The sequence below is a fragment of the Betta splendens genome, chromosome 15 (genome assembly GCF_900634795.4).
Source record: "Betta splendens chromosome 15, fBetSpl5.4, whole genome shotgun sequence".
Lineage (NCBI taxonomy): Eukaryota > Metazoa > Chordata > Actinopteri > Anabantiformes > Osphronemidae > Betta > Betta splendens.
This window is the reverse complement of record NC_040895.2, coordinates 15136533-15161120: the sequence shown is the minus strand read 5'-3', so window position 1 is coordinate 15161120 and position 24588 is coordinate 15136533. Positions and strand designations below refer to the sequence as shown.

General features: G+C 45.2%; 2 protein-coding genes across 14 annotated transcripts in view; one reads left to right on the top strand and one right to left on the bottom strand.

Moving 5' to 3' along the window:
- The window catches only part of sdccag8 (SHH signaling and ciliogenesis regulator sdccag8), a 31454-nt gene extending 30325 nt beyond the window's left edge, over positions 1–1129 (top strand). For all 5 annotated transcript variants that reach the window (XM_055502708.1, XM_041074061.2, XM_041074060.2 and 2 more), the window contains exon 18: positions 275–1129. In XM_055502708.1, coding sequence (XP_055358683.1) covers positions 275–313 — 39 coding nt within the window. In that variant the 3' untranslated portion in view covers positions 314–1129. The remainder of the gene's footprint in view (positions 1–274) is intronic.
- akt3a (v-akt murine thymoma viral oncogene homolog 3a) overlaps positions 651–24588 on the bottom strand; it is a 40085-nt gene continuing 16147 nt past the window's right edge. For 3 of the 9 annotated variants that reach the window (XM_029127283.3, XM_029127285.3, XM_029127284.3), the window contains exons 3-14: positions 21470–21595; positions 17956–18067; positions 15248–15392; positions 14965–15096; positions 14719–14784; positions 13783–13851; positions 11911–12033; positions 11033–11161; positions 6557–6771; positions 6385–6472; positions 5578–5680; positions 651–4954 (exon numbers count right to left, since the gene is read on the bottom strand). In XM_029127283.3, coding sequence (XP_028983116.1) covers positions 4869–4954; positions 5578–5680; positions 6385–6472; positions 6557–6771; positions 11033–11161; positions 11911–12033; positions 13783–13851; positions 14719–14784; positions 14965–15096; positions 15248–15392; positions 17956–18067; positions 21470–21595 — 1394 coding nt within the window. In that variant the 3' untranslated portion in view covers positions 651–4868. Of the gene's footprint in view, positions 4955–5577; positions 5681–6384; positions 6473–6556; positions 6772–11032; positions 11162–11910; positions 12034–13782; positions 13852–14718; positions 14785–14964; positions 15097–15247; positions 15393–17955; positions 18068–21107; positions 21184–21469; positions 21596–22816; positions 22999–24588 lie in introns of those variants that run through there. The other 6 variants (XR_008692626.1, XM_029127290.3, XR_008692625.1 and 3 more) reach the window with 6 other exon arrangements.

The window sequence follows — 24588 nt, the reverse complement described above, 5'->3', positions numbered from 1 at the left end:
TGTGACTCACCCGTGTGTGTGTGTGACTCACCGCTCCGCTCCTAAATGAATTAGTGATGGTCTCTTTTCTCTCCAGGAGCATGTTATAGCTGTCATTTCACTAAAATAAAATCAATAAGAAGACATTTGTCCCCTCATGACTAATGAGCCTGTCTGGTTCTGGATTTGCTGGAAAAACATGTTGTCTGTCTGTTCTGCGGTGATTCATCATCACAGATGTTGATGTGTCCAGCCTTCACACTGACGTTGTACTGAACGCTGTTTGTTTCCCCAGCTCCCCACCACAAGACGCCTTGATGCACTGTCCACGTGAGTCCGTCCTGCCTGCATCCATCACCGCTGCTTGGACGAGCGCACGGTCACCTGGAAAACACAACAGCCTCTTACTTGCTGCATCTCTTTTAGCTCATTCATTTTTTTACTTAACTCATTCATTTGCAATATTCAGTAATATTGTTATGAATGAATGATCCATTTGATCATTATTCTGAGCATTGATTCATTTTACACTTCGTACCTTTGGTACTTTTTACTCATTTAATAAAATCAGTGAAGAAGTATCAACTTCACGTTCATGTAAAAATGTTATTCATTAGTCATTAATATTCTTGTGAATTGTGTTGAAGCCAACAAAAAGGCGACAGCGTGACGACAGATTGACATAGTGCTTTATTGAAGCTGTCTGTAAGAAGGAAAATAATGTGCATCCCTATCATATACATTTTATGTGTAAAAATACTAAGGATGTACAGAGTAAAAAAACAGCTTCGTGTTGATGGTAATTCGTTGTTTTCACATCCTCGCGGCATCACTAGCCAACACCACTGCATCCAGACAGCATGAGGGACAGAGAAGGCTGTTTAATCGTTTTTTCTGTGAATCTTCCTGGATCTGCTGAGTTTCCCCAAACACTGTCCCAGAGTCAACATCAGCTCCGCTCTACTGACGTGCTGTACAGCAGAGCTGACTCCAGGGAAGCGCGGCCTGCTCTGAAAACGGATGAGGACCTGTCCAGAAATGACTCACACAGCTGTAACGCTACAGTAGATGGGCATGAAGTTAAAACTCAGTTACACTCTGTAATATTTGTACATTTGCAGGTCATAAATAAATGCATCTCATGCTTGTTCATGTGAATACTCATGATGATAGTAGACTAGTACCACAGGGAGGAGAGGGAAGGATTCTGTTGCTGACATGAGATCAAACACTTTCAGAAATCCTTCCAAACACTCGAGCCGTTTACTTATTATATCCATTAAATGCCAGGCGGAGCGCGGTGTGTGATTCTTGGCTGACGCCGTTGGTTCATTAGGACCGAACAGGATCAATACAGAGCAGCTAAGGTCTTTGTGAGGACTTTACATATTATTCAAATGCTACTGGAGCCAGATCTGTGGTGTGATAGATGTACAGTACAAACAGCAGCAGCTTTAGGAGTGAACACTGTCCGAGCAGTGTCAGATATGGATGTGGACTCACACCGGTGGAGGGCACCACGGAAGCTGGAAGGAGGCTCCAACTGACTTCGCACATTCAGTTCAAGAATGTTTGTTTATTACTGACAATCACAATGTCGGTTAAACTGCCGACACGTGCCACCAGATACGTTTAACTGAATCTGCGTTGATACGGACGATGACTAGATGCCACCTTTTATGACCTCTGACCTCACTACTGGCTCCAGCTGAGGGTCACGTAACCAAAAACGTTTTAAATAAAGAGTAGGAATCAGCGACATCTTTGGAGTTTTCTTTTTTATAGTTCATAAACACTGACCGTTTTGCTGAAAATTTCCACCGAGCCTGATTCACAGCCAAACCTGCAGTGGTAGCGCTGACTCGTCTCTGGCATGTGGGACACAATCAGCCAGGTCCTGCCAAGTCTAGATATCAGAGCAACATCAGAACTAGTGGCTGTACGTGGAGGGGGTGTGTACTTTAAAAATCCTCATTTTCTTAAAAACATAAAAAAGCTAAAACTCTTCCTTTAAAGCAGAGCTGAATCAGATTCTTCTGAATCATATAAAAAGTGATGGATGTGAAAGTGCTGTGGCCAAAGCTACAAAGCAGTATTTTATGAACTCTGGTTTCTAATGATTTTGGCGTTAAGCGTGCACATACAGCTAGAACTCCTCAGTCGCTCACAGACCTGGGTCAAATCAAAGCTGAAATCCTTCCAAATACTTCGGCGTGTTTGCTTGAGCCTGTCGAAGGTGCCAGCTGGGTGGGATTTGTACTCATTTTGAACTATTCGGCAGCTTCAGCTGCGCCAGACAGGCTCAATCGATCACAGAAGTACTTTTCATACGAGTTTTTCGAGCCACTTTGACTCGGGACTGGTGGTGCGGACGGAGGACTACAGCATGCAAGCCAACGCCATCCTTTTCAACTTTGTGCCATGAAGCAGCTTTGCTAGCTAATAGCAATTTAATGGTTGTGCAAGAGGAAAGTGTGTGGAGCAGTGTAAAAACAGGTGATGTGTCTTATACAAGATCTGTATAGAAAAGAAACGAACAGTCTATGAAGACTTAAACTGCAGTGAAACATGACTACACACCTTTACTGCTATGCTCAAACAAAATGACATAAATTAAACAGAAAGAAATTCAAGTTATCATCAATGATAGAAACATTCAAATAAATATAGTGGAATACAGTTTTGTACGTAATGAGAGCACATCCCCCGGTGCTCGTAAGCCAGATACTGAAGTAGACGTCTTCCACGTGATAAATGTTTTTTGATGCGCTTGAGATGTTCTTTTTAATTGTGACGGTGAGGTGCTGGATTTCAAAGTGAACGTTCTTTTTCTGAGCGGAACCGTAAGGCTTACTCGGCATTTGAAGACAAAACTTGGGGGGGATTTTTGATGATGTTGTTTAGACTGGAAGACGTGACGAGGAAGGGCAGTTACACCTCAAAGACGGCAGAGTGCAGAAACTAGCCTTAAACTCACATTTAGAACGTTTCTATCCATATAAATATCCTCATAGCTCTCTTTCAACTTCCTCATGTACTTTATGTCGACACACTTACTGTACCGTAAACAGTAACACACTTCAGCATCGGCCTTTTCCTCCCTCATCCCTTTACATTCAGTCCTATCCGCTCAACTTCAACTTCCTCGTTCTTGTGTGAACTCTGCCTCAGCCTTCACACACAGCATCAATCTGATTAATGTGGTCAGGCTTCCTAGTAAACATAGGAAAGGTGATTAAATCAATTCTAATTGAAGTTATCGTGAAGCTCATAGTGAACCGTTTCTTTAACGCGTCCCGTCACCTCTCTGTCGTCACATTTTGGTCACAAAACAATACAAAAACATAAAAATAAACAATGGAGCAGGAAGCAGGAGCTTTCCCTCCTACATTCTTTGAGCCATTTTTGTTTCTTGAGGTGCCTTCTTCCTCTCAGGCCTAGGAAAAATCTATTTTTGGCTATAATAATGCAATGACAATATAAAAAGTTAAATATAAAACTGAAGAGTAGAACAATAAATTAACTTATACATTCTAGCCATTGCTGTGATGTAAACCCATCATTGCTGATGCATACCTCCTCATAAACCTCACTCATATCAATATGTTATAAAGGATCACATTATAAATATTTCATACCGTATCATTTTCGGAGCTTTCCACCTGAACTCGCGCTCTCTATTCTCTATTCTTCTTGTTCCACCTCTGTGGTGAAGCACAAAGAGAGGTACAGTCGTGTGGTTCCCAAAGCCATGATAACAATATGTCACAGTAAAGCTTTTCTTCAACACAAAGTACCGTTATAGTTTTGATTTCCCTTTGGGCAGAAGAGACTAAAACGAAGGGAAAGAAAGAAAAACTTTCAGCGTTTCTCTCATTTTCACCTCTGCAGTGATGAATAAAGCGACCACCTTGCACTGCATTATGGGAAATGTAGTAAAGCTCATAGTTGGGGCGCTTCAGCCTTCTGGGCTGCTGTGCTTTGAGGTGCGATCTTAAACACAAACCGATTATAGGACCTCACACACACAAACTTGACATCCCATCATCCTAAACTACTGAGTTGATGTGGAGCTGTACATTACACGTTATAGCAACACCTGTTCTGCAGCTGTTCAAGCACAGACGTCAACACAGGTGGCTGATGTGTGGCTGGCGCCTGTGTGACGGCCTGCAGCTTTAAGCTAGTAGTGTAGCACCGGGTTTTAGTCGTAGCACTAGTACCTGTGTAATGTGGTTAAAATAGCAGCAACAACAAGAATGAATTGCACTGAGCAAAACCTGAGTCAAATCCTGCGTTGATAACATGAGCTGTGTAAGATTCTGTTTGCTGTTTATCAGTACCAGGCAGCCTCAATCAACCCCAGAATTACTTGAGGATTTGAAATCAGACCCCAGTGTCACTCTGCATCAGACTCTCCGTCTGTTTGCAAGAGCCTGAGATACAACCAGTGACGGCAGTTTCGAGTTCACTCACTTAAAATGCTGTTTCTCCTTCACACAGAAAAGTCACAGAAACATCTGTTTAAAAAAGCATCAGCTGTTCAGAGGTGCTTATTTTCTAAGTTTGGCAGGATCAAGGCATGACAAAGCACAGCAGGCCACAGGCAACGCTCCTGACATTAAAGGGACATTACACAGTAACTGATCACGTCACACCACAGGGTCGCAGTGCTGGATTAGAGGGAAATTTGGTCTGGAGGTTCCTTCTAGAAAGGCATTCACAAAAATAAAAAAGGAGACGCGGCCTGGAGAGGTGAAAAAGAGAGGAAGAGGAGGAAAGGTGGAGAAGAGCAAATCCTCCGAGTCAGTGTGGTTTTGGGTCAGTCCAAAGCTATGGGTCCGTTTGTCCCACAGTGGTGACCTTAGACCGCGGCTGTGATGGATAGTCTATTCCCGTCCACTGGCAGAGTAGGAGAACTGTGGGAAGTGTGGTCTTCTCTCGTTGTCTAGACAGTCCATCCCGTCCTCGTCAACTGAGAAAAGGAAAGCGGTGGGTAATGATTATTCACTCTTAATATTTGTTTTTACCTTTGTGGAAGAAACAAAAAAGGCAAATCTTAATGTGTTGGGTGGATTTAACTCCGAGGATAATCAAACATCACAACACAGCATTGTGTTTGTGTTGTAATGTTGATCTAAACAAAACACGATTCGATTAGCGAGTGTGTCTTTGATGTGCCAGTCTCCTGCTAACTAACTGATGCGCGACCTACAAAACAAGTGGAACCTCACATTAGCACAGAGAAACACGTCGGTTCCGCTCATGCATAATTCAGCGCTGAACATTTTGAAACTGGTATCTTTATCTCAAAAGCCTGTGAAGTGCTGCGTGTGGCCCGAGGACTATTACGAGACACTTGAATAAACACACAACAGCACTTTGGAGCAACAGCTTTGAATATTTGTTCTCCAGTTCATTTAATTTGAAAATGTCTCACTTGAAAAAAAGATGGTCCACTGATGAATAATATTACAATTATTTATTATTATTATTATTAGTAGTAGTAGTATTATTTACTCACTCTCTATGGCTCAACATACACATTTAGTGTCAGCACCTTTGTGTGATAAAGAGGTGGAGACAGAGGACACTCACATTTCTCTGGTGGAGTGATGGTGATGGTCTGGGCTGTGAACTCCTCATCAAAGTATCTGGTGTCTGTCTCTGACGTCACCTGAGGCTTGAAGGGAGGAACCAGCTAGAACAAACAGGTGAGGAGGAAAGAAAGGCAGGTTAGATTGACTGACTGATGGGATGGCAGAATCCAACACCAGCTCTGCATACGGCCACTGGAGCAGCAGGCCTATGGGTTTCCATCACAGAGCAAATGTAGACAGGTAGGAGAGAAAAAATTAAAAAAGAAACGATGGGAAGGAGAGGAGTTAATGGTACAGAAAAACTAGCAGAGTGAAGAAAATGAAAGGAAGCCACAGAAAAACGAGAAAGGAGACAGAGGGACTGAAAAAGAAAGTCAGAAATTAAGAAGAGTCAAAATATAAGAGAGGTACAGGAACAAAAGGATGGAGGAGAGAGGGAGAGCAGAGGAGACAGTCAAGGAAAGGAGAGGAGGATATGAAGAAGAGACAGAAAAAATAAAACAAAGAGGAAAGGAAAAGGCGTGATCAAAACAGTGATCAGCAAACACGGAGCAACACGGTCCCACGGGACCCACTCACACCCAGTGGTGCTGTTTAAACACATGCATAGAGCAGCAGCGCTGTAGGGTGAAAGGTCACACCTCCACACGCGAGCATGGCAGCGACACGTGTTCATTACTTCACCTTGAACCTCTGGGAAAATTAATTGGAAATATATAATTATGTGTATTCGAATGCTGCACTTTCATTTGATCCTACATTTCTCCGCACAATTAAAAGTCGTGTGACTTTTACGCGTGATCACCTTTTTATCATAGACATCCTGCCATTCAACACCAGAGAAGAACGTGTGTCTCATTATTTCTTTAGCGTCATCTGGTCCTCCACCGAGTCTGAAGGAGAGAGGACAAACAAACAGTTTGAACCTAATGCTGAGCACGCGTCTCTGCTTCAGTCCAGACCGCACCGAGCCCCACCGTTTATTCGGGTCTTTGATGAGGAGGCCGGACAGCAGAGACTTGGCGTCGGAGGACAGCGTGCGCGGCAGCTTGATGTCTTCCATGAGGATGAGCTCGAACAGCTTCTCGTGGTCCTGGTTGTAGAAGGGCAGTCGCCCGCACATCATCTCGTATGTCACCACGCCCAAACCCCACCAGTCGACCGCCCGGCCGTAGTCGTTGTCTTCCAGGACCTGGGGAGAGAGAAGACGGGGTTTTCAGACCATAGCCTGCATGTGATGCCCCCCCCCAACCCCCACACAGGCGCACATGCAGAGGCAAACATCATGGGATGGCAGGCCTTCAGAGGCTCCTGTTACAGTAAAGGAGTCAGTGTATTGGCGTGGCCCACCAGATGCCTCCTGTGGTCCCTGCCAGTAATAACTGGCACGCTGACACTACACTGGCATGGGCAGACAGAAATGTCCCTGGATGCTAGAGGCAGAACAGCCCAAAACACAGGTGAGGGCCAGTCCAGGCTCCGAGCTGGCGAGCGCAGGTACAGCCAGCGACTGTGAAATAAGACGGTGCCCTATCAAAGCGCATATGAGCTGCCCGCTCTCCTCACACCGTCCTCTCCAGCTCGTCTTATCCTGCCTCCTACGTTCTAATCATGTCTTCCCTCGCTTGTGCTTTTGCTTTCATCACCTCATGTACCCGGTGGCTAATCTCTGGAAGGTGAGGAAGGAGCAGTATTTCAGGTGCAGCTGAGGCTCACGGCAGCATAATATGTCTACATATCTACGCGATATGTGCTTATACAGTCAGACAGACAGACAGACAGACAGACAGACAGGCAGGCAGACAGACAGACAGACAGACAGACAGACAGACAGACAGACAGACAGACAAACAGGAAGGGAGGCAGCATATGTTATACAGTACATGTCGCCAATAATAACATCTCACTGTGTTAATAATGGACACGACATGCAAACATTCACACACATATTCACGCATAAACAGGTTTTTGACTCAACTATTAAAAGCATTGCATGACAGAACTCCATATACAGCATTTCAATACATGCCGCACGCTGGGAAGCAAACGAGTGGCAGCAGCAGACACTAAAGCACAGGTGTCATAAATACATAAATAGCTTAGACTGCTGCAGGATTCTGAAAGTAGTTCTAATAAATCAGCCTGCCACTGTATAATGAAGGTGATGCCATCAACAAACAACCTATTAACTGCTTCATAGTCATTAAAAAGAGGAGCACGTCTCAGTAAAGAGCAGATGAATTCTTGTTTTAGTCACTAATAGGTATTCAGTGTTAGCTCAGAGCCCACACATCCATCCATCTGAGGACGGCTGCAGAAGGAGACTCCAAAGCCTCATTCTCCTAGTATTTCACCTTAATAAGTAGATGAAGGTTCAGGTGAGGTTCTGTGTTTGAATGCTGTAAATCATGCTAAATGTCAGTGTGTTGACACCAGGTGTGAGAAATCACCAGAAAGCCGCCTGTGAATTTCCACAGCAGCTCAATAGCACAGAAAGCTGGTCATTAACTGCCGGAGCTCACACACTCAACACTAAACTGCTAATGATGCAGGCGGCTGCTTCACTGTGTACAAGTCAACATGCGTGGAAGTGAATAAGAGAGTTGGAAGTGCTATTTTATGTGTGAATGTGTGTGTGCATTAAGCTGGTCACCCTGTTGGCAGCTGCAGAGAAGAGCTGGGGGAACAAATCGTGCCGCCAGCTCCAGATATACTATTGATTTGTACGGCTGGAGGGATAACACTGGCTTAGACTGCTGGGAGACTGTCAGACGAACACACACTCATTCACACACACACAGCAGATGGAATATTTATCTATCCTCATCAAATTCATAAAGTTTTGAGAGTGAGGCAAACTAGGAGATGTTTAGTGTTGTTTCAGTCCCTGCAGCTTGAAGAGGGACACACACACACACACACACACACACACACACACACACACACACACACACACACACACACACACACACACACACACACACACACACACACACACACACACACACACACACACACACACACACACACACACAGTGTGGGGTTTATGAAATTCAGAGCAGCTCACACGGCTGTTTTCAGTGACGCTCTGCAGAGATGTGTGACTTTGTACTATAAAGGTACAGAAATGTATGAAAATTCAAGCTGTCCAGTCAGACATGTGTATGTACTGTGTGTGTGTGTGTGTACACATAAGAGGTTGTGTGTGTCTGTGTGCCCTGGGACCAAAAAAGTGGTGGCAGCTCGGTCGCAGGCAGGGAGCAGATTAATCCACACAGAGCCAGAATGCTGCCCCACAGCCTCAGGCATGGAGGCAGAGCGAGTGTGTGTATGTGTGTGTGTGTGTGTGTGTGTGTGTGTGTGTGTGTGTGTGTGTGTAACATGTGTGGCTACAGTATGTGTATATGTTTTAGACATGGGACACATAAATAGGACAAAACTCAAGAAGCAACAGAGAGAGGAGAAGTGATTCAGATCAGTCTTCAGGGAGGAGGACCAGGTCTTTGGCCACATGTACACAACGGGACACAAACACACACCTCATGTGCTGCAGTGGACGTACAGGCACATGTTGATGTTGTCAAACAGGCCTTCGCTCTAGTAGGAAACCTGCTGGGTTCTGACATGTTTTGCTGTGATATGTTTATGAAACATTCACAGGAAAAATAATAAAAAATAACACAATGCTCATCATATACAACACGCAAACACACACACACACACACACACACAAATAAATGGAAGAAATCCATCCCCCTCAACACTTTCAACAAAAAACAGTCACAAGGAAATGTGTCAAACACAAAAATATGAGAAAACAGAGAAAACACACGGCCCATGTGTTTTCTTTGATCCCGTTCCCTCACTTTACAGGAACCTTACACCGCTCATTGTTCGCTAATCTCACATTTGCTTTTTGAGGATCCACGAAGAAAACAATGCGGAGACGATCTTCTGCTTTACACGTGTGGCGAAGAATCCTCCGCCTGACGCCGCTCGCGCCGCACGTCTCTCTCATCTGCCCTTTCTCCACTGACACACACTCAAATGTCTGGATTCCACTCCCGTAACCCTGAAATATTTCCTCTCCCTTCTCATCTTCTTCTGTGTCTAACCCCCACCTCCCCCTTTCTCTTTTTAATCCCGGCTACTTTGCATCTCTGTAACTTGGCTCCAAGCAAACTGTGTTATTTTTACACGCGGGCGGGCGGCGGGCGGGCGAGCAGAGCGTGCGGGCGGGCGAATGGCGGCGGCGGCGGCGCTGGTGTAGATTTCCAGGTTTTTTCCGAGCACCTTCCTCCAACCTCGCCCATCTGCCGCCATCTGCCTCACTTTAGCCCGCACTTTCTACTGCAATCACACACGGCACACACGCACGCACACACACAAGCGCACACAGACGCACATCCTGTGAAAAATAACCAACAGCCTCCAATGAGCTTTTGGCACGCAAAGGAAGGGACTCTAAAAAAAAAGAAGAAGAAGAAAAAAAAAGCACAAAATGCTGGGCCAAATTGTCCTCCATACTTTTTCAAGTGGGATATACACTCTGCCTCTCCCCATCCTGCCTTCATCTCCATCGCTCCGACTGCACCACCCACAGTCCTGCTACGCTCTCGCCAGTTGATCTGCTGGCCTTCGAGAGAGGCAGCGCCGATCGCTGGACAGGCGACGGCGGCACCGGCACAACTATTACAGGAACGTGGCCGCGCGCGAGTCCTGTTCCGTGGCCTTTGCCGCTTTTGCAAACGCCCTCATTCATACGAATGCGCTGCATATTTACGGTTCACCCTGATATGGAAAACACTCGCCTGCAGTTTACAATCTACATATTTAAATTCCCACAAAGAAGGAAGTTGCTAAATGCAGAAGAATCGTGGGTAAGGAGAGAACCCGTTTACCGTCCTCTGTCCTCATCCAGTGTGTTCACAGCTCCCAGTGTAATCACCACCACTGACCTACAGCACAACGCTCAGAGCTACAGTGTTTGAGGAGGGATTCGCAGCCTGCAGCAGTCAGGAGGAAGCCTCGCGAAGGTCGCTCCAGAAACTACCCGTGCACGCGTATGCGGCGATAAACAGGAGCTGTGCGGTTCACAGGGGCCGTCCTGGTGGAACCCTGAGTGGTGCAGAAACGCTGCCTAATGACAGGCCGCCTGTGGATGCCGCAGATGCTTTTATGTACTACAAAGCCTCCGTCAATCTGCTATGTTCACACAATTTAGCTGAGATTTCTGTCATGTATCTATTGATAAAAGCAACTTATGAGAACTCAAACTCACAAATCCGACACACTTAGCGTGAAAGCAAAATAATTCTAATGCACATACCAAAGCATCCCATGTTTAAACACGCTAAATTCAGTGATCAGGACGAATCCACAAAGCTGATTTAGACTTGTTAATGTTTATCCTTCCGTGCCTTATTTCAGCACATTAGAAAACACAGCGCTACCTCGGGGGCGAGGTACTCTGGGGTACCACAGAAGGTTTTCATGGTAGCAGCGTCTGTGATGCCCTCCTTGCAGAGGCCGAAGTCCGTGATCTTGATGTGACCGTCCTTGTCCAACATGAGGTTTTCCAACTAAAAGACAAAGAAGACACGGAAGAATTCCCACAATTTAACTCTCACCAGTGGAATCGAAGACATGTGTAAATGAAAAGGCAAACACTGCAGTTGTGACAGAACATTTCAATTCATCAGAAGAAGCTTTCAGGCGGATGATTTCAGTCACACCTTATTTTCATCCACTTACACACGTACTTGAGTGTTTTGTTAAGATTAAACTCTTTGTGCTGCTGAGTCGAGGTTTTACGCCTCTGAGGAGGAGAGGAGCGGCTGACAGGTGAAAACCTCATTGTTTCAGCCACATAGTGGCAGTGTGTACATTCAGGTTCACAGATGCAGAGCAGGGAAATAAACTTCAGGCATGTAGTGGAGCCACTCAACCTTTTAATTTTAATGGCTGAAATGTTTTTCTTGCGCTCTGTCTGCTTTCTCTCCTTTCTGTTTTCTTGGCTGCTGTGAGCAGAGATGGGGCCAAGGCTGCTAGGCAGACGCTCAGACAGAGCCATCTACCTCTCTACCTCTGTGGCATCAGCACCTTCCTCCCACTCTGCCTGCCGCGCTCCTTTACTGCTTTATGTCGATGTGAGCGTGTACCTGTCCCTCTTTTTAATTACTACACATCCTGAGCCACTCAACATCCTCCTGGATGGAAAAACAAAAAACACGGCGACTCAAGAGATGGGGGCTAAAAGCAGCATCTCTGAAATATGTGTCTGATCTCATTCATGCCCCCCAACCAGGCTCCCCTCTCTGCTTCTGTTTACCTTGAGGTCCCGATACACAATCTTGGCTGAATGCAGGTAGTCAAGAGCTGAGACGATCTCTGCGCCGTAGAAGCGTGTGCGCTCCTCTGAGAACACCCGCTCTCTGGACAAATGGAAAAACAGCTGCGGGAAAAGGAGGGAGGAAGAGAGAAGAGGAGAGGGTAAAAGGGAGAGAGAGGGAGAGAGACAGCAGGGACGGCACAGCAATAATTACTGATTTATTGGAGGAAATTAGCACAACACAAACTGGCTGCCCGCACCATATTGAGATGATAGATAGCAGAGGGGAGGGTGAGGGGGGCTCGTGTGTGTGAGGGTGGCTGGGTGGGGGCGGGGAGGCGTCTCAGAGGAGGGCGGATGGAGGCGCGCGGCAGCTGGCGCCTCATCTAGCACTCCCCCTCGCCACATACTCGCATACCTCTTCCACGTTACCCTCTGGGCTAGGTTGGCAGGGTGCTGGCATCCAGTTCAGCGGCGGGGGCCAAATCAAGAGTTTAATCAATACACCAGTCTAGTTAAAGACAGGCCGAGCGCCGCCGCCGCCAAGCCCCCCCACCCACCTCCCAGCCCAACTGCCTCCAGTGTGCCACTCATTAGTGGCCTAACTGGCCTTGCCCCCTGAGCCTCCGTCGTAGCCATCTCGCTCTGATTTTGGCAAGAAGCAGACTTTTACTTTAAAGTGTATACAACTGTTTTTCCCCTAATGGCTTGACCTCCTGTTTCTCCTCAGTCCTACCTCACATTCCTTTCATCTGTCTCTCTCCCTAGCCATCAGTTGTCAAGTTGTCACACTGCTACACATGTGGCACCAAAATGACAACAGCCTGCTGCGCAGTACCAGTCAAGTCGTACAAATTACCCATGAGGCCAAGGGGCACACATCTCCCCATTAATTGTTCAGGGAGGTTTGCATATGGCCGCTGGAGTGATGCTCACGGACCACCTTAGTCAAATGGTGTCTGTGTAGTGTGTGTGTGCGGTGGGGGTGTGGTGCGAGGGGGTAACACGACAGGTGGGCCTTCATCAGTGTACTGGCAGCTGTGACTGTGGCAGGTTTGTAATGGGTTGTGTGTGTGCGCACGCGTTGGTGTGGCATGTGTGGTCACAATTTGTTCGTTGAGGTAAGAATTTGCTGTGTGTGTGTGTGTGTGTGTGTGTGTGTGTGTGTGTGTGTGTGTGTGTGTTTGCTCAGGCCTGGCGCTGGCTGAACTGCTTAACTAACTGAGAGGGGAGCAGGTGACAGCTACACTGAGGGAATGAACCAAGATTGCAAAAACGGCCCGATTAAAAATCTGAGAAATGGAAAAGTGGGGGAATCCAAACTCATTTTGTGTCTGAATGTCATTCTGGCTGTATTTGCCCCATAGGTGTGTTCATAAATAGACACAAGCAGGAGAAGGATGGAACAGAAAATAGAGACGAGAGGCGAGCGAGAGGCCAGTTGGCTGGCAAATTAACTGTGTTAGAAAGCAATCGAACAGAAACTTCAGCCACTTTAGTTCCCATCTCTAAACATTCCTTTGCTGCGTTGTCACAGGCTCACCAATTACACGACAGTCTGCACCAGATCGGCCAAACCAAGCGTTTGTCTGACAGGAATTAGCAGGAAGAAATGGAATTTAAAGGCATGTGCAGTCTCGAATATACGCACGATATCATTTGAAACTACAGTATAAAATTTAGAAACTAATAATGATGCAGAAATACTTTATTATCTCCTGCATTTTGCCATAAGCATGACTGGCTTCGTAACAGGATAGGTGCAGTGCCTAATCGCTGTCAGTTAGTGTGGTGGAGCTGCGGTTCAACCGGCTGTTCAAAGCAGCCGAACGTGGGCAACCACACTCTAAGAGAACATGTGTCTGCTCTTACCTCTCCTCCGTTCACGTACTCCATGACGAAACAAAGGCGGTCCTTCGTCTGGAATGAATACTTCAATGACTGAAATAGGAAACACTGTTAATTATTGACTGAGAATCTGAAGGTAGTGTAAAACAAAGTGTCCTAATGTATTTACCCACATCTCTGTGACCACATAAACAAACCTTGTAGCTTACTGTATTGTTGGTTTTTGCCAGTTAACACATTACTGTACGTATTGTAGCTACAGTATTAAAAATAAAACTACTTCTTGAATTCCATCCAGTGTCATATTAGGTGAATGTTTATGAATGTTCTGTATTTGCTTATTCACTTTGTGTGTGTTCTCTTTCAAGGGACTGAGCTGCTAAACAAAAGAACAGTTGGTTGGATCTGGTTGCGGCTGCAGGTGCGACAGGGGTGAACTCAGATGTGAACCATAATTGCTCTCATGACAGTGTGTGTGTGAACATTTATATATATAACAAATATGACTGTGTCTGTCCCTCGGTAGTGTGACAGGACTGAGATAATGTTTTACTCTATGTGTACATCAAACGGAGAAGAGAGTGTAAAGCCGACAGATGAGGTTGTCAGTGTACAACCATTTACCGTCTGACTCCTAATTAGCCTCAAGAGACTCAGCTATGAATACGACAAACACGCCGCCTGTGTGTGAACTTGTGACACGCACACGTGCACAGATGTGCTGTACATTTTCTCATATGGTGTGGGACTGTACGACACAATGCTTTGTAGGTGTGTGTGTCCTTCTGTAGAACTCCAAGAGGTTCGACTATTCATAACATCCAGCACAGTCCAGAACGAACCCCACTAAACGTCTGAGAGCTCATTCAAAGGCCACACTTTAGGAGGCCAGCTGTATGTGTGTGTGTGTGTGTGTGTGTGTGTGTGTGTGTGTGTGTGTGTGTGTGTGTGTGTATTTACAGTCAGAAAGGGATGTCTGGTGTTCTTCAGTACTCTGCTCTCTGTGAGTGTGTGAGCCACTTCGTCCTGTGAAGAAATATGCAAGTATTAAATAGAAGGACACTGAACAGTGAAACGTGTTCAAACCATTTGTTACATCTTCTTCAGAAGTATTAGAATGTGAAACAAACTGTTTTTAACACCCCAAACAGTGATGCACATTAGAATAAGCTACATTAAGATATGAGCCCTCTGCACCAGACTGACCTTGGCTATGATTACTTCTTTTTTAAGGATTTTCATGGCGTAATATTTCCCACTGGCCTTTTCTCGAACAAGAATGACTTTACCAAACGTTCCCTTTCCCAGCAGCTTCAGGTAGTCGAAGTCATTCATTGTCTGAAGAAGGGAACAGGAGACGGGTTTAGGTGATTCACCTAAGCTTCAGGTTGAATAGGTCACATCTTAGTGCATGTAGATGGTTTGATGGCTTGCACTCTTTGATCAGTAGCTGTGTCCAGTATGTGTGCGTCTAATGTCACATGCTCACCTTGCGTTTGTGGTGTGTGGTGGAGATGTCCATCTCCTCCTCGACCAGGTTGTCGATGTTGGAGGTCGGGCTGCACTGGATCCTTTCCTCCTCTTGTCTCTGCAGCTTGTCAGCCACCATCTGGATGGCCTCCGTCCACTCATCCCTGGGTTTGGAACATTCAGAAAGATAAGGTTTAGGCTCTGTATCACATCCTCTAATTCTGTCAACAGCATTAATACTGCACATCTATTTATACAGCCTCCATTAAGACATTTTTTTGCGGTTAGGGAATGGTATCGATGAAGTTTCTCATCATCCAGGGGAGGGTGGCGCATCAATAAAGGCCATTGCCAAAGTTTTGTGTGTCCTAGCGAGAAGAGGATTCCAGGACACAGGAAGTCAGTTCAAACCACTGCATAATATCAACTACTCACCAGTAGGGCGGCTAGTACGCTTCATAGGTGTTTAAGTGTTTTCAATTAACAAAAACACCTATTTGTTCAACAGAAAGGAAACATGGCCAACTGGAGAATCAACCAAATGAGCAATGATCATGAAGCTGAACTAATGCCTATCAGTCTGCATCTGTGTGTGCGAGAGCGTGAGTTTCTGAGCACAATCGAACCTCTATGCAATAGCGGGGAACAATGCATTGTTGTTTGCTAACATTGTTCCTCCTCATTGACTTTCCATTAGCAGTGCTGTTCAACATCTGCTGGGAGCTCGGTTTTGTGGGTGCCTGCGTGCGTGTTCATTTGGAGCAGGGGAGCGGGCGTGCATCACACGCTAAACGTATCTAATGATGATGAATATTATGGTTCATGCACACGACCAAGCCTCCCTCTGCTCTGCAGAAACGGAGGAGGAAGACTCGGACCACAACAAACCGTAACTGAGCAGTTTTTAGGGCACTAACAGTGTCTTCTTGTCGTGAATTTTGTTAATTTACAGTAACTGAATCACTAGTTTAAAAAGAAAGTAGTGCATATGTTGTTTCTACAATATTGAGTGGATTTAGAAAGAAATTCTGCTTTGACTTCCCCCCCACTGATCTTCCCTCAAACAGTGTTAATCCTGTGCCACATGCAGGGGCTACGTGTCAGCAGACAACGCTTGCGAGCTCGAACTGAGGTGAACCAAAAACGATATTCAAATATTCAGAAATCCTCAGGACTCGGGAGAAGCGGTTAAGGATTTACATGCATGCACATTCAAATACACTTACCCAGAGTAGCGTAAGCCGCGAGAGGATCATAAATAATGAAACCTGTTTGACTCCCCAACGATCACCCCTGTGTCTTTTGTTTTGTTTGGAGTTAGATGCCCATATGTTTCCTTGAGGGATCTGGAGGAACATTCATCTGAACCTAAACAGAGCAGCGTGTTTTTGAGATCTGAATCCCTTTCTACTGCAAAGGCTTGTGAGCGTACCCTACACACTCCAAAACAAGGGCAAACTCAAGTTGCGCTCCATCCACAACAATGGGCGCCCATGACGCCGGTGCATGTGTGCGTGCAGCTACATGAAAAGCAGTGGGAACTCTCTCAAGGTCAGGCAGCAGATAAATGCTCTCTCTCTTGGTTAGAGTGTTTTTTGTACAGTATAATGAGTTTTTTTTGCTAATGAGAGATAATGGGCCTGCCTACAGTTGGGCTCCATGCCAGCATGTGCCACCCTCTCTGCTCACGGCTGGGGCTGTGGTAGCTGGAGCCGTGCCAACAGTGGTACAGTACAGCAGATACAGTAACACACACACACACACACACACACACACACACACACACACACACACACACACACACACACACACACACACACACACACACACACACACACACACACACACGCCTTTCCAACCCACTTTAACTATAATGATGCACACATGTTGCACATGCAAGCCACATCTGGAGTTAAAACTCATCCACTTATGGACATTAACGTTGTATTTATTTGCCTTTATTTGAAAGACGGACAGTTCGTTCGCGTTAACGCTGAAATGCGGCAAAACTGTCAGAAAGCGACGTATATCACAGACAAAGTTGGACAGACAGCTGCAACACTCACACACAGATAAAAAACACACACAGACACAGACTCAAAGGATGCACAGAAGCATCTGTGGTCTTCTGGGCAAAGCTGTTCATTTTCTGGAGATAAACACCTCAGCTCCTCAGAAAGGAACTGAGCAGCTGGAGAATTTATGCCGACGCTACTTGAAAGGTCTCCTTTCCACTCTGTCTGTCTCACCCCCTCGCTTTCCTTCGCCAGACGCAGGCACGCACGCGTATATGTAAAACCCCAAACTCTCTGCAGTCCAGTCCTTCTCATACAGAACACACCTCTGCCTTGATCATGATTGGACCAAAGATACTGTATATATTTTTTAAAGGATTTGAAACTGTAGATCATCTTCTAATATTTTTCTTTCATGTGCAGAGTTGTTAAGTGCAACTTAACAAGGTTTATGTTGAATATGTTTTACCTTGGACAGTTTAACAAAACCTTTTCATTCAATTGGCTCCAGAGAGAAAAACAAGCAGGAGTGCATTCAGTGGTGTAGTGACCTAAAGCCTCTAAGGTGAAGGTCACTACATGCGCAGGTTTAAATAAGTCTGAATAACATTAGTTATATCTAAACAGGTGTAAATGATATCAGTCGATCAAGGAAAACATCTTTGTGACCAAAAACTGCCCAGCTTCAGAAGACGTACTCTCCGTACATTACCTCTCATCAGGTGAGTCCACGTGAAAGGTCCTCTCGATGACAGTGGTCCATTGGAGGCAGCGGATGATGAAGGTGTTTGGCTTGGGCCTCTCCGTCTTCATCAGCTGACATTCTGTGACAGGCAGTCAGAGGGACAGGGCTGTGTTTTCTGTGCAATTAACCCATGTTTGATGTCTGAATAAACTGCAGTGTAGGGGTGTCTGCCTTGTTTGGTTGTTTCTATGATTCAGTCATTTGTTCTGTTATTACTGTTACATATTTTCTTTATTATTTCTTTATTATATTATTATTATTTATTTGCAGATGTAGTTTTTTTTACTTTTATGCAGATGCCTAAACTCACATTGAAGCTCACAGGGAAATAACGCAGGCCTGAATATGTTTGTTTGAACACTTGTAAATGACTGTAGGTTTAAAATGTGCGTTGCCCTTAACGTTCTGATTTTAAAAAACCTACAGATGGTATTTAAATTTTCGGAGTTTAAAAATAGGAAATAACTTCAGCAGCCAGTGACTCAAGCGAAGGTGCTTTCCTGTGCCAAGGCATATTATGTGTTGCAGCACACACACGCATCTGGCGAATATCCGAAGAGACACATTTCTGTGAAAATGAGCAATACAGTAGGCCATTATTACACAAATGCATAATACAGTACACAAACGCAGAAACGTCCGCACACATAGCCAGATGGGGCTGTGAGCTCGCTGTGGGAAGGCATGCATCTTCATTGTCCCTCAGCAGTCTCTGTGGTTATTGGGGACAAGAGCTGATGTAAAAGAGCATAACGATCCATCTTCTGTCCCTCCGTCTCCCCCAATTCTTCACTCAGCATACATCACCCTCTATTTGCCTCTCCTGTGTTCTCCTCCCCTCTGTTCTCCTTTTTCCTCCTGTCATTCTCTCACCTGCCTCCATCCCCCCCCCCCATTGCTTCTTCGAATTACTTTCTGTTTAAGTGTGGCGGAGCACAGCACGTCACGACTCGGCCTAAATATAGACAGGAAGGTTAATGACAACACCACTCAGGTCATACGCACAGCAGCTTCAATATACATTGAACTCTCTTCCTCCCTCTGCTCTGCTCACACAAACAACTCACTACAGTACCTGGCCCGTGAGCGGGACCTGCTGCGCCGGCCGAAAAACAAGGTCAGGCTCCGGGTGATGTCAGAAAACACTCACACCCACAGGTAAAAGTGACACCAAAGTTTGAATGTTAGCTGAAACCGTGCTGTTTGCTGCAGCGGGCACTTGTTAAATGTGTCTAGCAGTTCAGTCCGTGCATGTGAGTGCATGCATCAGTGTGCGTGTACGCGCATGTGTTAGCGACAGGCTTGTATGTATGAGTCCCTCTGCAGGGAACAGGCCTGTACCATCTCTGTTCCATCTGACCACTTCTGTTGTTCACAGACACATAAACACACACACAGGCACACACAGATAAACACACACACACACACACACACACACACACACACACACACACACACACACACACACACACACACACACACACACACACACACACACACACACACACACACACACACACACACACACACGCCACCTGGCCTCCCAGCTTTGGGCAACAGATGTGGCAGTGCCAGCGCTGTGCCAAGCAGCCGGGGCCGGATGTATGGCCTGGCTTGTCCTCCTCACAAACTCTTTTCCTCTCCCCTTTCTCCTCGTTCTTCAATCCCGTCTTCATCTCCTCCTCCCTGTCTGTTCAGTGCTGCCTCATCCTCCACTCCCTCATCTTCCCGTGCTCTTGCCCATACCTTATCCACCAAAGCCTCGCCCCCCCATCCCTCCATCCCTCTCTCCAGCTCTCATCACTTGCTTTCCGCCATAATCATCCTTCCATCTCTGTCCTCTCGCTTCCTCCTCTCTCCTCCCCGGGTCTCCAATTTGCTCCTTCTCTGCCCCCTCGGATCGACTCCCATCGCTCACGCCTGGTGCTTGTCCTCCCTTCTGAGCTCCCCTCTTTCTTTTCTGATGTTCCATTCTTTATCGTTTTCTCTGAAGTATGAGCTTGGACCCTGCCATTCATCACAATTTTCTTGTTTTCCCATACATCTCACACCTTCTCTCTGCTCTCCCACCTCCACTAGTCAAGTTACCTTTGATTACGCATATTAATCATATATTAAGTGACATACATTCTATAGAACATTCAAACCTATAGTCCTGTACAACAATAACGCATTAACTACAACTATACTATGCAAGTAAATACAGTGACAGCTGTGTCAGGCCTTGTGCCAAGAGATACTTATCTAATTATGTTCAGCAGCCTGAGCTGATTGAACAAGTAATGATAATCAACAACTTTCAACAACTGCATAAAATGGTCCCTTTAATTTATAAAGAGACATATGCTCTGTGGGATATTGTATTTATGTATATATGATCCTAGATTCTGACAAAACGGATCAAAATAATCACAAAAATATTCTATAGTGCAGTTTTTTTCAGAAATCTCAAAAGTCCAGAAAATCCTAAAAATATCATATAATGAAAAAAACAATATCAAAAATATCAGATCATATCGCCATTTTCTATAGTTAAGTAACTTTAACAACGCCTATGCATTTACTTAATTCCAGACTGATTACTCTGATTCATATGCACATGACAATGCCACATTACAAAACAAAAATCTAATCTAACTAAAATAGATTTATTTTATTCCCTGATCTTCACCGTGACGGATGGTCTCATTTAAGCTAAAAACATTTGTTAGAGAGAGTTCAGCTTTTCCGCTCATTTACTGCAGTACATGAGCAAAGAGGATGAACGCTATAACCTTAACACTAATGCTGACTTGACAAGTTTTGTTTATTTTATTATTTTGAGCAAAAAAAAAAATCTTTAAAAATTGAATGCATGTCTTTAAACACAGGATTTCCACCAATTTATTTAAAAGCTGAAACACCTGGAAAAGGTGTTACTGCCTGTTATGTGTCTTTACTGTATGAAGAATGGGAGGAGACAGTTGTGAGACTGAGGGACATTAAAATTAATCTTGTTAACTCATTAGCTGGTTAATTGCACACGTCAACAACGCTGTGGAGCTTGTTAACCAGGTGCAGACAGATGATATACTGATAGATGCTTAATTAGAGTCCTTAGTGCATTCTGTAAAACATACCAACGCTGTGAGGACTGATGTCTGACAAGATGTTTTGACACTCTGAGTGAAACTGATGTACCACTTCACCGTGGCTCTGTGGGAAATTTACATGAGACAGATTCTTTGCATTACAAAATACTAATATTATCAATCCAAATTACACCTAGGCCTTTGTACACTGAGACAGATTACAAAAGATGTACAGCATTTTGCTCTTAAAATGTAAGAATCGGTGATGACCACTGTTTATAAGGCTGTAAAGATGCAGGTACTTAAATTAGTTACTCCTGGTCTTATTGGATTAGTGTGTTTACATAAGTGGCAGTAAAACTCTGGTATAAATAAATGTAGAATTTAAAGCACACTGACAGGTGACATACTTGCTACAGAGAAGTTATTTAGGGGGTAGGGCAGGTCTGCATCCTGAGGTTTCTCTTTGTAGCCGATGAAAGAGCCGTCTGTCTTCAACAGGAAGTAACGCGGCCGCCAATTCTTTATGTATTCACCTGAAGAAGAAGAAGAAAGGGTGGAAAAGTTAAACCTAATCAGAATCACGATGAAGCTGAAGCCAACAGCACATTCAGACTAAGGATGATTATGATCCCACACTGATATGTGGACTGTATTAGTAGCAATAATGATGATGCCCATAATTTTAAATACAGATTTAATTCCCTAGAGAGATTCCCTAGAAGAGCCTGTCCACTCATCTGTCCAAACAATCTCACACACACACACACACACACACACACACACACACACACACACACACACTGCAGTACTTACACACAGACACACAGTATCGCTACGAGTCCCCCAGCGCTTGCCAGATTCAGATCGGATTATCATGTAAAAAATGACCAAAACATGTTTACCAGCACAACACTACACACTAAATGTCTATGCCAGAAACATCATCTGGCTGATACATGGGCAGGTGTCGAGGTGGTGACCCCTCTGCCGCGCACACACACAAACCACTGTGTGCTAGCGAAGGACAGAAGGGATGACACAGGATGAGATGAAATGACATGAGATGAGATAAGATTACACATAGAGAATAACCCTTCTTAGACCCCGGCAACAAATAACAACATCTGCTGAGCAGCTGGTGGCAGAGTGTGACCCAACTGGCTGGCACAGCCTGGCTCTAAGGTGGCACAACAGCTTTATCAGATGACCCGCTGAAGGATTACATGAGTGTCAAACATTACCACACCACAGAGGCAGATAACACTTACTGGAAACGACATGTACGCACACATGGATTAAAGTCCAAACGCTTGCAGATTCACACATAGTGGGATGACAAGTACAATGAGTACAAATGCAGGCATGAAACTTTGTGTACCCTTCCCTGAACGCCGAGAGCACAGGGTCTGAAGTGAAGCTAGGAAACAGCACAGAAGGAAGCAGGCGGTTCGTTCTCCTCATCCCCTTTTTTTATAATTCAGCCTGTCTTTGATATGCACAATAAGATGCATATGCATAAACGCACCTAAAACCGATGTACACACAGACACACACACACACACACACACTTGTCACTAACAGCTCTGATCACCTAGGCTCGCCGAGAGTGGAGAATCTGCAGCATGTGTATGCGTGCGCGTTCTATTTGTGACATCCATTTAAAGCGGAAATGACAGCAGGCCGTGCTCGTTAACACATCGCGGAAAACACCTGCTCTGCTGAAGGGACCGTGCGACTGCGGGCCCTGCTGGTACCTTTGGGTGCTGCTGGTGGTGGAGGTGTGTGTGGCGGCGGTGGGGTGGATTAGCAGCTGATTTGAACCACCGCACAGGGACGGAGAGAGACGCACATAGACGCTATTGAGTGCCAGTGCGTCATCAGGATTACCAAATCACACCTCTCGCGTCCCCTCTGAGTCTCTATTTTTCACAAAGCCTCCCACTCCCTGCTCCTCTCCCGCTCCGTCCCCACTTCTGTCAGAAACAAAGCATATTCTCTGGATCACATGCAGCCGATAAACAGCATGTTGTGAAAAGGGGTGAAGTGGAGAGAGGAGGGACAATGAAGAGAAAGGAACAAAATGAAGAGGGTAATTAACGGAACGCAGATTAAGGTTATGTGAGTATCAGTTATTGAGCTCGCGCTTTGCAGGTTTGCCAAGTAACCCGGTGGATTTCCTATAGGTTCACATTAGAAAGACTTGAGTTTAAAAAGGTCAAAAACAGACAGGTGAATATTTTTTTGCATTTGTAAAGCAAGTCTTCAAAAAAGACAGAAGATATATTCAATGCAGATATATTCAATGACAAAATGGATGAAGATGAAAAAAGTTAAGCTGATAAAACTATTATAAACTGGCAGATGATCTCGTCGCTGGTCCAAGTCCAGTCATTTCTCTGAGTCAGTTTCTGGAGAAAGTGTCCAACCAATGGAAGCATGTGGCTTGCCGTTTCATCGCTCAGCTGTCCAGTACAACTGAAAACATTTAAGCAATCCTTCTGGCGGGGCTCAGACGTGAGCGTGTATACGTGTTTGTCTGGAGTGTGTGCTCGTGTGTCCGTGTCCACTGAGGGGAGGAGAAGAGGAGAAGAGGGCAACCAGGGGTGGCACAGACGGAGAGAGGAGATGGACAGTTGTCCACGCACGCCGGTCTAGAGAAACACACACACACACACACACACACACACACACACACACACACACACACACACACACACACACACACACACACACGCTACGTATGCACACCCACAAAACAGCACAATTCTGTTTCCAATCGTTCCAATCCTACGAATGATCCAATGGTGTTCTGTCAAGCTATCCCGTCTTGGCCCTGCCTGTAATGAGTCCAGCGAGCTCTCCCACTCTGGACAGCTTGTCTGGGGAGCCACATGTCTCTAGTTTGGACTGCTGGAGAAAACAGAACAGCCGGTCTCCTTCCCACACCATCTCTCTCGGACTCCTCACTTCAGTTTCATTTAGTTTTCTGCACAACTTTACTTTTCCCTTAAGGCCAATTAGTAAATACTACACTACACAGTGTTTAAGACAACAGGAGTCTCTTGTTTCTTGTTAGAACTACAGGCTATCAGTAATACAGAGAACGTGGGTGATCTCAGAGATCTAAGGAACAGAGGCTATTTAGGAAGATAAGATGCACCATATTGTGAAAGCAATGAAAATTCAGGATTGAAGCAGATTTAAACTTTTTAACAGCTGTCTTGAATCTTACATTTCTTTAGCTTTTGTGGCAACTGACCATCATTTTTGGTACGAAGTGTAGAATTAAGATTGTGAAAGTGACTCCAGACTTTTTAAAAGTTATTTCAAAATGTCTATAGGAAACGCATGTCATCTTATTGGCACATCCTCCATTTGCAGCTTGTGGATTAAGCTGTAAGAGGCAGAGATGAATCAGCTGTGACTGTGCCTGTTCCAAGCTTTCTGATTGGACAATTACAGCAACGCACTGAGAAACTGTCAGTCAATTAGCAGACCGATTAACTATTCATTTCAGAACGGGGGG